Below are 16251 nucleotides of genomic sequence, written 5' to 3' on the forward strand. Positions count from 1 at the left end.
ACGAGCCAAAAAAATTCCCTTAAATTGACAGTTCATATACAATTATGATTCTACTCAATGAAAATAGTCAATACTTGAGTTTTGCCTTTGATCCCAAAGTGTGATTTCATTGGGATAGAGAGTAATAGGTAAAACACTCTAACGATAAAGGTATGAAATTTATAGGCTTTGAGAGATGCCTGGGATATTAAGAGTTTGAAGGATGTGCTTTTGGTCATAAGGATAGTTTGTGTCAAATGTGGGACTTGAGCCCTTGTCTTCTTGCCACCAATTTAACTTTCTACTCATTATACCTACATAAATTCTTCAAATTTATAGAAAAAAGTACCTTAAGCAGGAGAGAGAATCTAGCTCAAGGCCTGGCAAGCTAAATGGTCACTTTATTTTCTTAAAATTGGCTGGAAATCTTCTCTCAGAAAAATCCCTCATCCACTAAATAGCTACTCTTGAGGTGCATGAACTATTTTCTTAGCTCTTATATTGTGAATAATAAATAAATAATTGCTTAAAATAGAACCAAGCCCAGTGGTGCAGTTAGTTCAGGCAGAGAGCATCAGCAGTATCAAAATGAAGTTTTCAATCTGTCAGAGAAAAATGCATCTTAATTAGCCAATGTCATCACCCAAATTACCTACAACATCTTGCATGGCAAAAATTAGCATTGAACACATCTTGGTCAGTTAGTTTTGTTCCAAAGCTGATTTTGTGCTGGCACACTAATTTCATTGGATGGCAGCTGGCAAGCACACCAGGGTTATCAAAAATCTTCCTTCAATGCTCCTTCTTAAAGATTATGTGGGTGAGACTACAGAGGCAGAAAAACCTCTTGAGACTCTTAGAAACAGCATTTATTTTATTTTTAAAGCACATATTATCAACTCCAATCTATGTTCTATAGCTTCAAGACATATATAAAGAACGTCATCTAAACCATATCATGCTTACTTAACTACTTCGTAAAAAATTTTTTAAAACATCTATCTTTCCAATTGAAACAATCTTTTTTTTGAAAAAGTTTGAAACATCAAATGAATCATAAATATCTCCCTCAAGATGCATTCTTTTCTAGTGATCCTAAACAAATTATGACAATTTTCCCTGCTCTTAATTTCATATCTCTGGTTTCTTTATGCTTAGTGAGCATCTATTTGTGTTACCTCACCAAAGAACCAAAATTCATCTCTACCCTTCTTACTCACCTCCATCATTCCTTTCTGCTTTCAAAGGAGAAAGGACAAATGGGGTTTCCAATACTTTCTATGCTGCCCAACTCATCAATCCGTCTATGCCTGGAAGCAGGGCTGGAATTGTTTTTAACATGCATAGGATACCACAAAAAATATTGCCTGGTTACAAACCACACAACACTTTGGGAAAGCAAGGTCTAATGTCTTTCTCTATTTTATGTTACATCATAACTCTAAGAGTATAAAATATGTTATATAGACTAGATGAGTGAATTTACTATGATCCTTCTAAAACTCTCAGAAAAATAAGGTTTGAATTCAAGAGGACTATTATTTTATAATATTATTTTGGGGTTACAACATCTTTGGTAAAAACATCATAGGAGACACAGGTCACATTCTAATTTCCTCATCCTTAAAATGGGAATGATAATGCCTGTCAATTACCCAGTATTAATATTGTTAGGATTAAATGAGATAATATGTGAAAATACTTTTTAAACTGTAAAATGTCTATATAAAGGTGAATTAATTTTATTATACTGTCATTTTATTATACATGCCATGTTCATATTCTTCATAATTAAAATATTTATTGTCCTTAATCATACATATCATTTTGCTTGCTACTATACAAATAATTTTACATTCCAGATCATATTCTTTTCCTTAAGAAGGTTATAAATAATAGCAGGCATCATTGATGGGCTGCACATATGTAAAATATGCACAACATAAGCTCTCAATATATATTTGATCTATATTTCATTAGCCAATTTCCTTACATGCAAGATAAAGTTCATAAACTCCTAATATCCACTATACTCCCAGGCTCCTTAACTATAATGTTCAATTAGGAATACTTAAATCTTAAGCAATTATCATGAAAAATCCTTTGTATTCACAACATGTTCCCAATGAAATAATATCTTCTAATTTTAAAGAAAATATAATTTATTGATGTACTGCCTATTTCTCAGACACAGCAGTCATTTAAGAATTCCTCTCTCTGATGCTCTGTGTACATTGGGGCAAGAGAGGGAAATGCGCAATTAACCAGGCTGTTCATTCTATAATTCAACAAACATCTGAATGCCTTAAATATTTCTGGCAATGAGATAGTCAACATGAGTTGTTCTGCTATTTGAAAGTTTTGTGACATGAGGCTAATTATTTTCACTTCTTGTACTCAGTGTTATCATCTGTAAAATGAAGAGGTCTGAAAGAATGACTTCTAAGTTCCTTTGAAGCTCTAAAGCCCTTAGCCTATGATCTATTAACATCGACCTCTTTTTAGGAAACAGGAAGTGTTCCAAAGAATATATCTAAACTATTCATAGCCATATGGGGGGGGCAGGAATGCTCTCAATTACTGATGATTAGAAAAATGTACATTAAAGCAATTTTAAGATTCCTTCTCATACTGATAAGATTGACAGATAATAAAAAGGGAAATTGGTACATATTAAAGGGACAGTTGTCTTCTCCTCCATACTTCCTTAAATTGAAACCTTTCATCATTTGTAAGTTGTGACTCTGTCTAGTGCCTCCCTGCTACCAACTGTGACAGAAATCTGCCTGAAACATATTGTTTCCATGTGCTTTAAACATAGTTTGATAGTAATATTATTATATTTCTTTTTATATATATATATATACATATACATATATATATATTAGTTTTAGCTGAAGAAACTGTAACTGTAAGCTCAAAAAATGACTTTATGGCCCTGAAAGGAATTGCTAACAACTTATAAATAAACCTATCCTGCTCATAAAAAACAACCTAGTTTTCAGATGCATGCCAGTCAAGGTATATCTTGTCAGTACCAGCTGATGTTCATTAGTGAACCAATACTGTGTGGGCAGAATAGACTTAAACACAGCCAGCCCCCAGCAGTCCAGAAGCAAATGAAGCATGGTGTACAAGCCTCATAGAGTATGTGCCAGTCCTGCTGAATTGCCAGGTTTACTTGCCAATCATTAGGTTAACTGATTAATGTTTTGGATATAATTCTTTTTCATCCCTTTTTATCTGTGTTCCCTTCTCCTGATTTTTGGCAAAAGGCTAGGGATTAGATCTCTCACTGCTCCAAACCTCCCACCAACCCATAGCCCACATCAGCAGTCCTTACACACTTCACCTCATACAAAAATTGTACTCCAGAAAGTTTCTGTGATAGAGCTACTTCTTTCTGGGGTTCTTCCATTCCCTGGTAGCATGGATTAAGCTAGTAATAGATTGAACCTGTTGTGAGGGTTTATTTAGCAATTAATTTAGTAATAGTGTTGGACCTAGCAGGAAGGGCTGGAGGATTCCAAGATGGAATGAAGGAGCGGGAAGTGGGGCTTGTGCTCTGAGAGAGACTCCATTAGTGGTTGGACATAACTGTTGCTAGCCCTGGGAGATCTCAGAGTTAGGGAAAAACTTCATCCAGATTCCCTGGGATCCTAAGAGGTGGAGGCTTTCAGCAAGTGGACAAGACCTACTGAGCTGCACCAAGTGGGGAAGTGGTTTGGGATCTGGTGGGCAGCATTTCAAACTCACTCTCCCTACCTGGGTACCTTGGATCACCTGGTGGAGTTGGTTCTTGGCATCCTGTGACCATCCTTGGATTACTGTGAGACCCCAAAGCCACCCTCAGGCCCTTTAGCTATGCTAACCAGACCTGGCTGGAACCAGGTTTGAAGAAACCTTCCCTGTGACTCCAGTACTGCTCTTTTGGGCCCTGCCTGGTTTAGGTCAATTAGGATAGAGTAGTTTAAGTCCTTCCCTGCCCCCTGTGTTTTGCCCTTAGGTTTTCAAGTGTAGAATTCCCTTATTCCCATCCTTCATTATTATTTCCCCAATTAAAACTGTACAAACTTTTACCTTGCCTGCTGGTTCCGTAGACCCTGGCCTAGGGTGAGCTGGGTGACTGTTGGGCCAACTGCCATTCCTGTGTCAGTTAAAACAGTGAAACCTGGTCTCCCTATCCTGGTTGGTCCTGTCTCTCCTTCAACCCAGTGTGGACCCACACACCATTTAGGTTATATTTTAATAATAATTAACATCCCTGGTGCCTCACCTTTACAAACCCAGAGTCACTGGTTCATCACAAGGAACCAATCAACTACTATGGCTTCTCTGTCTTATCACCAATGGATACAAAGAAGAGTCACTACTGAAGATACTGGTCCATCAAACCTATGCTCACCAACAGACACACTGTCCCTACTAGACTTCCCACCATGTAAACCAGGATAATCATTGTAATGACAAATACCAGGTCTTGCAGAGTTTATGCATTGATCTAACATTTGTGTTAGAGTAGTAGCTGTGACTGCTTCAATAAAGATCTGGTAAAGAATAGAAAGATGATTGAGCAGCATTTTTGTAGATTTAAGATCTAAACAATAATAGACTAATTTTCTCTCCAGTTCTTAAACTCATATCTTTGTCTGGTCACTCTTCATCAACTTAAATAATAAACCACATCTCTAAAGCACTTTTCTTACATAATGTCCTCACAAAATTTCTGCTATCATTTATTATATGATGAAAGAAACTAGATTTAAAAGAATATCAGAATCACAAAATTTCAGTGAGAAGGGCTCTCAGTGGTCATCTAGTACCATTTCTACCTGAAAAGCTATTCCTCTGTCAACAAAAAGTTAAGCTAGTTATTAATTATACAGTGCTTGAAGTGCTGCAAAAACATTTTCCTTATGAAGGGCATCCCCAAAATCTCAGTGGAGTGCTAAACTTTAATAACTGAAAATTGCAGAAAGATTTTGGAACACTTGATATTATGCCATTTGAAACTTGCAACATTCCTTTGTGTTAAGTGCTATTACTATCTCTATTCTGTAAGAGAAGAAACTGGAGCTAAGAGAGATTGTGTCTTTCCCAGAATGACAAAGATAGTATATGTAACAGGATTTGAACTCAAGTATACCTTCCTTTCAAGCACACCAACACATTCAACTATCACTAAGAATGTAATAGATGAGTCAGTAATTGTTCTAAAAGCTAGAAGACAGAAATTACAAAACAGAGAAAGCTTTGAGTCTCTAGAAGTTTATATTACACTCTAAAATCTATAAATAGTCATCCAGCCTTTATTTGAAAATCTTCAGTGAGAGCAACCCCAATAGTGCCCAAAGTAGTAGGCCATTTCACTTTAGGAGAACTGTGCTAGGAAGTTTGCTTTGTCCTCCCTCCCCAGGTCCCCGTTTCAAGCCTAAACCTGACCTTTTGTAAGCTCATTTATTTTTTGAGATTTTTTTTTCTATAGCTAAACACCACAAGCCTATTTCCCTCTATCAGATGTCAAGGTAAGTGATTTCTCCAAGATCAAATAACTCTTACCAGGTGGCACTTGTATTGAATCTAGGTCGAAAGAGTCTAAATTCAAATCAATACTTTTTTCACAAGGTGGTCATGATACCTTTCATAGCAGCCTTCATCTTGATAATAAAGTGCCACCTATATAAAGACATCCCATTTTATAGACTATTCATGTTCACCAGAAGGCAAATATTTTTTCTAGTGGAAGAACAGACAATACCTTTTCTCTCAGAACTTTACTGTCAAAATCACTCACATGAAGAACTATGGGGGAAGAGGTAGAAAGTTTCTGGCATTTGGGTTTTTACAGTACTTAGGAGGTATCCCCCAAAGCTTAGAAGCTTACACTGTCTAAAACACCCCATTAGGGGGCAGCTGGGTCGTTCAGTAGATTGAGAGCCAAGCCTAGAAATAGGAGGTCCTAGGTTCAAATCTGGTCTCAGACACTTACTTCCTAGTGGTGTGACCCTGGACAAGTCACTTACCCCCCATTGCCTAGCCCTTTCTACTCTTCTGCCTTAGAACCAATACATAGTATTGATTTTAAGAGAAGGTAAAAGTTTAAAACAATTTAAAAAATAAAATACAATAAAACACCCAATTTTCTGGCAAGAAACCTAGAATAAAAAACTCTCTTACATGGCTTTGTTTATGTGATCTTAGACAAACTCTTTCATCAATCTGTACCTCAGGTTTCTTACCTGTAAAATGAAAAGTTTGGACTTAATTACCTCTGTGATTTTATAAATATCTTTGAGACCACACAAATATCTACTTCTATCATGTGCTTCAACTTCAGTAAATGTATGAATACTTTTATGCCTCAACTCTTTTAAACTGAAAAAATTCATTATCAGGATTCTTTTGTGTTTAGACACACTTGGCTTGGCATAGAGACAGCACATAATAAAGGCATGCTAACTCACTGCTGAAGAGCCAAGAAAGCTGTGGAATAAGAAGTACATAATCTCCCCTTGACAAGAATACAGGCCCTTTCTACTCAGCTGAAGAGAAAGGAAAAATGGAAAGAAGAGGAGAGAGAGGACATGAGAGGAGAGGAGAGGAGTGGAGTGGAGAAAAGCAATCAGGATTTAGCTTTCTTTTATAGACCAGCACAAAGCAAGAAGAGAAGCTTGGCATCCTATTGTGTACTAAATAATTGTGCTTAGGGCACTCAAATCCAGGAATTCACCTAAAAAGCCCCTCTCCCCTCTCAACAAAGGAGAGAATGTAGCCATTCTTCCTTGAGTGGTGCCCATTACCAAGTCTAGCCACTTCGAAAGTCAAACAAATTGTTCACAAAATTAATCAGGAGACCCCTCGACTCTCCAGATCAATCTACTTCATTCTCCATTACAGACATCTCATATTCAATATTTATACAAATCATATATATCACATGTGCATGTATATACAAGCACACGTATATACGTTTAAACAGAATTACAAAAAAAGATACATAGAAACAAAATTGAATGGCAAGAAGATATCTGACTTGATTGTTTTGGGAGTTGAAATTTCAAAGTAGTTTCAATTTTCCCAGTCTGCTCCTTTTCACACAGCCTATCCTTTTCAACAGAACTGTTTTCTCCATGGTTACGTATACTTAGGAGTTTTGAAACATCATTGTTTCCAAAGAATCAAAATTTTCAATCAACCAAAAGTCAGGGAAGAAATATAAATTTGGCTTAAGTAGGCTGTGATATATTTCCTATTAATAAGAAGATAAGGAATATAAGTGCAGGTATTTACTATATATTTGGATATATCTATATACCAATATTTTATGAATATACATATGTGTGTGTGCATGTGAGTGTGTATGTGTCTATGCAGGAAAGATATTAACTAAATTGGTCATGTAGCAAGATGGAGGACAAAAATTGGGAAGCCTAATACTACATTTATTTATGCTTTCAAAATGAACAGAAGATGCAAACTGCCTCTAGTATTTGAGGTTAATCCCCTACAGAGGCTTTATGGAAGAATGTGGGCAAGTATTGATCAGAATAAGAAAGTGAGAATAGGCTACAATCTTCAATAATGGAAGGATTAAATGCTCTGATGAGATCACAGATCCTCTGATTTGTTGAAATGTTAAAGGAAAATACCAAAGTTTCTTGATGTTTGAGGACAATGAAGCTCATAGGAGTCTTTCAGGTAAGAGTAGTGAAAGGAGTACTGGACTTGGAGTCAGAAGACCAGGGCTTAAATGCCACCTAGCTCAGTCAAAACAGTATTAAAAGTCACCTAAGTACTATGAACCTCATTCTCCCTTTTTTTGGAAAGGGAATGATGCTAATAATTTGCTAGTTTATGACTTTTTATGAGGGAAGTTCTTTTAAAATTGCAGAGATATAAATACCACTTATTATTGTTATTGGTATTATTATAGCTAATTTTATTACTTATAGATATTTAATTCAAGCTTCCTCTATAATTTTATTATAACCTTCACGATTATAAGCTTCACATACACAGCAATGCTGTGGTAAGTACCATGGTTGATACTGATTTTAACCACATAGCCCTTCAATCAATACTTTGTCACTAGTCTACATAGGGTATTAGTAGTTTTAATTACTTGAACAGTTATTTCTTCTTCAAGAGGAATGTATTGCAATGACAAAATTTATCCATAACTTTCAGCAAGCCAACTGAATTACCAAGGCAGTGCTAAATGAGGATCACTCTGACCATTAGAACAAAGCAAAACACACCTTGAGCTAACAGTTCTGGCCCAGAAAAGGTGACAACATTGAAGGAACAATTGGAATCTCGACTGCACTACACATGTCACATTGAGTAAATCATTTTTCTTTGCTTTCTTGTGAGATAGTGAATTCAACCACATTAGATATTTTCATAGAAGACAACTTATCAGAGATTCTGTTTATAGACTGGGGTATAAGGAAGGGTTGGAGTGGATGGCCTCTGAGGTCCATTTTAAATGAGATTCTTTGATTCCGTTTCACTAGGTGACTGTTATCATCCCTTGCAGCTTAAACTCTTGAAATCCTAAGTTATTGTACATCATAATGATAAGAAATGTTTGACCATTAACAGAAGAGTTCTTCATTGTGGGAACAATGTTCCTACTTGAATCATTAAAGTGACCTTTTTAGTCAGATATAATGTTGTTAAGTGAGAAAGCTTGTACAATCTCCTCTGAGGGAGGACAGGTCTGGGTTCTTTACCTGACGTAGAGTAGAATTTGTTTTATCATTTTAGGCGAAGGGAGAATGTCTTTTTAGCATGCTAGCATTCAGGTTTGGAAGCCAGCTCAGGATGGACGCCCAGAGTAACAAGAAGTCACCTTTGGGAGTAACTTTTGGAATCCAGCCAAGAAGTAAATGAGACAAGGATTCATCCAGAATCAATGCCCACAGGGGCATCTGGGTAGTTCAGTGGATTGAGAGCCAGGCCTAGAGATGGGAGATCCTGGGTTCAAATCCGGCCTCAGACACTTCCCAGCTGTGTGACCTTGGGCAAGTCACTTGACCCCCACTGCCTAGCCCTTAACACTCTTCTGCCTTGGAAATAATACACAGTATTGACTCCAAGATGGAAGGTAAGGGTTTAAAAAAAAAAACAACAATCAATGCCACCTCTGGATATGAACTTAGAAGGATTAATAATATGTGTCAAATGGGCTAAATTTGAACTTACTCTCCAAAGAGACAAAAGGTCTCTTTTCTTTTGTTTTTGCCTATGACTTTAAAGCAAAATATTCCTTTGTAAAAGGATAATAGATACTTAGTAATAGCTACATCCTTAGTCAAGAAGTTCCTGGATCAAGTATTGCCTCTGACACATGTTTAATGACTCAATGCTCTGCCAATCTATAAGGTTCAGAAAGAGTATTGATTTTTATTGGTAGAAAGTTTTCTCACTGGCAATTCCTTTTGCCAAAAAAATCACAGGAATAATCCAAAATCTACATGTTGTACCAGGATCTGTGCTAAACTCTGGGGATAAAATTAACAAACAGAAAGATGGTTGCTGCCTTCAATAAGCAAACATCTAAAGGGAGGGACAAAATACAAAAGGAAACAGGAAAGGGAGGGCACCAAGAGGAGAGGACATTACAGCAGGAGGTACTCTGCTCTATGGAGCTGAGGACGGGCAAGGGAGCTAAGGGGTTCTGTGAACAGGCCTGAAGTCAGGATGACTAATCTTCCTGGGTTCAAATCTGGCGTCAGACACTTACTAGCTACGTGAACTTGAGTAAGTCCTTTCATCTTATTTGCCTCAGTTTCCTCATCTATAAAATTATTTGGGGAAGGAAATGGCAAACTACTCCATAATCTTTTCCAAGAAAACCAGAGATGGGGTCCTGAAGTCAGACTGAACTGAAAACAACTAAACAACAACAGGGTGGCAGATGCAAATTGGAGTAATCTGAAAGTTTAATTTCTCTGCTTTATTATGGAAGGCATTGGGAGGCCTGGAGGTTTGGTACTCTGCCCTCCAGCTGTCCAAAGGAAGGGGAGAGGAGACTAAGGGAGGTAAAGTTAATCAGTGCTTTAGTTGACAGCTTGCTGATTAGATTAGAACTCATGTTGGGAGAAACATTTTGACCTGGAAGAACAACAGATGCAAGCTAGAGTGAAAATAAATATCCACAATGCAAAATTGTGCTCTTATTTGTGCCCTAAATAGCATTAAATATCTTTTCCTCTTCACATTTCTAATGCAGCTTTGCCTGAATCTCTTTTCATTATTTCAGGTTTAATGTATCTGTCCTTTCCTTGTTAGATTTCAAATTTCTTGAGATCATGGAGGTGGCATAAATATCATTTAAAACATATTTTCTATCACAACATCAAGATTATAGGAAGCTATTTATTTGTTTGTTTGTTTGTTTATTTATTTATTTATTTATTTGAATTTTTAGAACTCTTAACTTCCATTTTAAAATCAATACTGTGTATTGATTCTAAGGCAGAAGAGTGGTAAGGGTGGGCAATGTGGGTTGAGTGACTTGCCCAGGGTCACACAGCTAGGAAGTATATGAGGTCAAATTTGAACCTAGAACCTGCCGCCTCTAGGTCTAGCTCTCAATCCACTGAGCCACCCAGCTGCCCCCTAGGAACCAATTTATAAATGTTTACTTTTATTGATTATCTCCCTTGCTTCTATATTTCTAAACTTTTTAGATTTCTCCTTCATTTGTTAGATTTCATACACATTCATGAGGTGTGAAGAGTCAGTTAACCTGGTTGAATCCATAAATATAACCTCCAAATTCAGGCATTATTCTTAGCCTTTGCAATGACTGATAACAATAGTGATCTCCATTTGTTTACGTGTCTTTAGACTAGTATAAGAGTAATGGGTATTTGAATTTCTGGATTTAAATGTGCTATTCTTTTCTAATCATAAGACTTCTGTCCTGACTATGTGAGTTATAGCTATCTGTAGAGACTTTATTAACACCAGATAGTCTACCCATTGAGAGTGGTTATATAGCACAAAATATTTCTGGGATGACACTAATCTTACTACACTGACACAAGTCATCCTTAACTTTGGAAACATAGTAAGGTCATAGAAGTCACAATGAGATGACTGATTAAGTATTCTACTAAAGGGTGTTGCCCATAATTCTAGGATTAACAGATGTTCAATGGTCAGTTTTCATCTTCACAGAGAAGGAAAGCAATCCCTGAATACCATGGCCCATAGATTGCTTTCAAGCCTCCAGAGATCTATTTCAGGTCATGTCATTTGGAAGTTTACTGAAATCCAGTTGCCATTTCCACCCACCATATTGCTTATGTAGATTATATGCCAACTTCTCATCCCACCATCAATCTAAGGCAAGTATCTGTCATATATACTATCTCAGTTTATAATGTACTGCCATCATTTTTATGAAACAAATCCTCATATCTCTGCCTCTACTAACCAAAGGTTTCTAATTTCAAACTTATTAAACAATATAGATAGGCAATAGATTGAGCAGTTTCCCAGCTCAGTAGCTCTCTAAATGGATTTATAGCTTTATATCTTGCCAACACTGAGGCCAACAGCTGGTCTCACAAAGACATGCAGATCCGAGCAGAGTAGAGAGAGATCTTTAGAGAATATGATATTAGATGGGTAATTTTTAATAGGTGGAATAAAGCAAAGTAAATGTGGCTAGGTGAATAAGTGGATAGAGCACCAGGCCAGGTATTGGGAAAAGCTTGAGTTCAAATCTGAGCTCAGATACTTTATTATGTGTGTGATACTGAGCAAGTCATTTAGCCTTATTTGCCTCAGTGTCCACATCTGTAAATTGAACTAGAGAAGGAACTGGAAAACCTGATCCTATATGTTTGCCAAGAAAACTTCAAATTGGATTATAAAAACACCGGACATAACTGAAATGACTAAACAACAACAAAAATTCCAAAATCTGAACAATCACTTATCTGGCATTGTATGTGATTATGAGAGCACAAGGGTATACAAAGAATACTGAAATAAAGAATCAAGAATGCCACTTGTTGCCTCCTTCATAGTCAATAATGATGAATGTTGGTAACCAAGCTTGATTCTAATTCCCACTTCTTTGTCTATCTGCTGGTATCACAAAATACTCTTGTGACATAAGACTTTCAGAGGTTCAATGAAAGTCATTGTCTAAATACTCATTACAAAGTGAAGGCATTCAGTATTCTGAATTAGCAAGAGTAGAAGGATATAGAGGCAGCTACATGGCTCAATTGATTAAGAGCCAGGCCTAGAGATTGGAGGTTCTGATTTCAAATATGACCTCAGATACTTCCTAGCTGTGTGACCCTGGACAAGTCATTTAACTCCCATTGCCCAGCCCTTAACCCTCTTCTACCTTGGAACCAATATACGGTATTGATTATAAGACAGAAGGGTAAGGGTTTCAACAACAACAGCAAAAGATTAGTTGAATATAGTTATGCAATGACTACACAATTGTTGGTGATCTCATAAAAATATCATATATTTGTCACATATGCACATAGGCACAAAATACATACACACACATTAGCTTATATTTATATTTATTTATAAATATATGCATGTGGATATGTGTGTATATTGAATATGTAATTATACACAGTCTTCACACACACACTCAGTGTCTGTATTCCCAGGTTATGATCATCACTATATAGTAGCTTTAGAAAAAGCAAGTTTTTTTAAACACTTTTCACATAATGATGAGTTCAAAATATTCCTCAAAGGAATAGGATAATAAATATCAAAATTTCAGGTCATCGTTCTGTTGGGAAACTACTTTACTGTATCTCCCTGATTCATAACTGGAACGTAAGGCAGCAGAGGTAACAGAATGCCATTATTTGGTGTGCTAGCATGGCTTCACATTACCAGGAACCTTCTCTGGCCACCCACAACTAGTTAGTAGCCTCGGGGGTCTGGTGTCTGAAAAGGTTCAGGGAGGGCAAAGAAAGGCGTGTAGGAGCTCTTGATGTAAAAACTTAAGATAGCTTTTTCCTTTGGGTGTCTTTTCTCTGATCAGCTCCTATTTATGACAAGCTGAGAAGAGAATGTGTGCTGTGCAGTGGTGAATGAAGAGCTTGCCGTCCCATGCCTGATGTTATCATTGTTCAAAGAGAGAGGAGAAAGTGCAATATCTTGAGCTATTGATTTGATGCTTTACAAACATAACAGGTTGACTTCTCTGTCACGGCTTTTGATCTAAGTTCCTCTGTCATTTTGAGCTGTCCTCATTTTTTTTCAATTCTCTTTAATACCAAGACAAGATTTGTGCACTGCTGCCTTGAACAGTCTGTTGACATCATTTTCTTCACTGCAGAAACTCACCAATATATAAATACTTTTTTGAATACTCAACCTGCCAGAGTGCATATATTCTAGGTACAAGCTAAAATAATGTTGGCTTATATCAATCATACAAGTACAAAAATCAGTCTTACTCTTTGAGAATACAAAATTAATTCACCACTACCCGGTCACTAACTAAGGTGGAGGAATAGTAGCCTTATGGGATTTCTCTAATCAGACTTGACAACTAGAGCACATGATTCAGGATGATTTAAATGGTCTGTGACAAAAAGATAGTTAACAGTCTGTGAAATGTCCATTATCCTTAGTTGGAAGGATCTTACTGATTTAAGACCTTGCCTTGGTCTCATGGGGCTTTATAAAGCAGAGAAACACTAGTTCAACAACAACCAATAAAGAATAAACAATTTGAGGAAAAACTGTTAATGATTTGTGAATGTAAACTGAATACTTAAGGAGGCAAGAGAGAGCAGGTCATTGACTGTCTCCTCATTAAAAACATTCTCAAAATAGGCAACTCTTGTGTGACCAAGCTCTAGAGTCAGGCTATATACCTATGATAATTATAGTCTATCCAAAGGGACAATATGGGCTCTTCTCTCTAGGAGGGGGAAGGATCTTGAGCTGTGGGCTAGGTATGGCTATGGGAATTGGAGTTGGATTTGGGGTTTATAGAAGCAACAAGTATCAGGTTCAAAGTTACTCTTCCATCTCTCCTAAATAAGGAGAACAAGTTTATTACGTTATACTATAATTCCCATAACACCATGCAGCCACACTCTGGAGCCTGGTTATACTCAGACAATAAATCCTTTTATGTTATATTAGATAGAATTTGGCACACGCACAATGTCACCATTTTTAAATGTAAAGTTTAGGCTAAAATAGAGAACTCATGCTGAGTGGTCAATTATTTTTTAGTCAATGAAATTTAATTTGACCTAATGAAGTATTCTAGGAATTTACTTTGGTTGTAGGAAAGTGTGAGGTTTGAAATAAAATTCATTGTCCTCTACTAGACTAAGTTAATAGTAGTTTAATGTCAATAGAAGAAAATACTACAACTTTGATATCATTTCATCAAAGGCACCTATGTAATTATTCATATGTGATCAGCTTGGGAAAATCATTCAAATAAGGTTCAGTGATAGGCCACATATCAGCCTCATGCTTTATGAAGTAAATTACTTAAATACTGATTCCCATGGTAAAATTTGATGGCAACAGAATACCAGAATCTATTGGGGGCAAAATAACCCAAACATTGCTCACACAGATGTCATGGAAAATGGAAAGAGGTACGGGCATGTCATCTGAATAATTTGTGATTAGTGAAGAGAATGGGAGCCACTCTCTGTAATAAATAAAAAATAATAGAACATCAGATTACACAACATCCCTCAGTTTCAGTTCTAGGGCAAAATGGGCATTCTATCAAGAGAAGCATTCTTTTTCTTTGATTTAACAAGAAGTACATGTAGGCAGTGCTATTATGTAGTTCTTGCAGGTAAGAACATATTGAACAAGTTCTATGAATAGACTTATTAAAAAAAAACGAAAACAAAAAACAAAACTTCAACAGAATAAAAACTACTTACACCAGAATAGAAAGGCTCGCCAGACACACATATCACATCCTGCTCCTGGATCATCAAAATATCTTTGGCTAGGTGCAGTCGCACTTTGAAAGGCTCCTGATTACCATCCTGCAGCAAACAAATTCCTGTCTTTGTCTTTAGTGGGGGAAAAAAAAGAAAGAGGGGGGGGAAAGTGTGCTTAGTTTCCAGATTGTAATTCCAATGGCCAAATTACATTAAAACATCATTAATACATAGCATTTGTGAGCAGGGGAAACAATAAAAGAAATACAGAATTAAAACTTTAACAGAGCTGCTTGTGTGTGTGTGTGTTTGTGTGTATGTGTGTGTGTGTATGTAACCATTTAAATTTTAGTAAAACTATAAAGAAATAGAATGCGTATGTCAGAAAATGAACAACAAGATTCTCTGGTAAAAATGAGATTGTTTTCCCCAGGTTTTCCTCAATAAAATATCTTGTTTTTGAATGATTTTCAATTGCAAGGTAACCAATGTGTAGTTGGTTGCATAGTAGATAAAATGTTAGGCCTAGAATCAGGAAGATCTATATTCAAAATGTCCTGAGACAATTACAGTATGACTCTGGACAATTCATTTAACTCTCGTTGCCTCAGATTCTTTATCTTAAATAATAATAATAATGAACTGGATAAGGAAACAATAAATTTCTCTATATCTTTGCTATGAAAACCCCAAAAGGGCTCATAAAGAATTGAACAAGACTGAAAGGACTGAACAATAATAATAATATGAAATACGAGTTGTCTTAACATTACTCTGGCTCTTTGGGTTTTACTCATTCCCTTTTAAGCAACTATATGTGGTAAAAATATAACAGGAGGTTGGTTTGGAGTACTTCTCATGGATCTTGGCTTTTCTCTTCATGTATAGGGACACATGTGCTCTGGACCCATCCTAAAGGGCATAAACAGTCTCTGTAGAAAACAATCTGTTGCCTCATGCCATTTAGTAAAAGGCCAGAGCATGTGTTCCTATCCAAGAAGCCAAAGTATGTATTTATACATATATATGCATATATATATATATATATATATAATGTTTCTGCAGTTGATGGAGAAATTGTACTGATGAAATCACAGATCTTAGAAACTGAATAATAAACAATTGAACCAATTGTTTTTGTTTTTTTTTTGAGGGCGGCTCCTGAGTTTTTGGTGTTAATCCAGGTACATAGAATACAAACATAAAGCCACAGCAAATAATTCTCTCAAATTCTCCCACCACAAAAGAGATCCTTATAAGAACTGAATGCAATGATAAATATATGATTTAAAATATGAGATTTATATCATATGATGGCACAGGAACAAAAGTGGGGTAG

At 36.4% G+C, this 16251-nt stretch overlaps 1 protein-coding gene across 1 annotated transcript in view; it reads right to left on the reverse strand.

The window, feature by feature from the left end:
- Window positions 1–15870, reverse strand: part of SNTG1 (syntrophin gamma 1) — a 504168-nt gene extending 488298 nt beyond the window's left edge. Inside the window, exons 1-2 of the mRNA XM_044682770.1 lie at window positions 15820–15870; window positions 14910–15044 (exon numbers count right to left, since the gene is read on the reverse strand). Of these exons, the coding sequence (XP_044538705.1) occupies window positions 14910–15044; window positions 15820–15870 (186 nt within the window). The remainder of the gene's footprint in view (window positions 1–14909; window positions 15045–15819) is intronic.
- Between the last annotated feature and the right edge of the window lie 381 nt (window positions 15871–16251).

Source organism: Gracilinanus agilis, chromosome 1, assembly GCF_016433145.1.
Source record: "Gracilinanus agilis isolate LMUSP501 chromosome 1, AgileGrace, whole genome shotgun sequence".
In the NCBI taxonomy this organism is placed as follows: Eukaryota; Metazoa; Chordata; class Mammalia; order Didelphimorphia; family Didelphidae; genus Gracilinanus; species Gracilinanus agilis.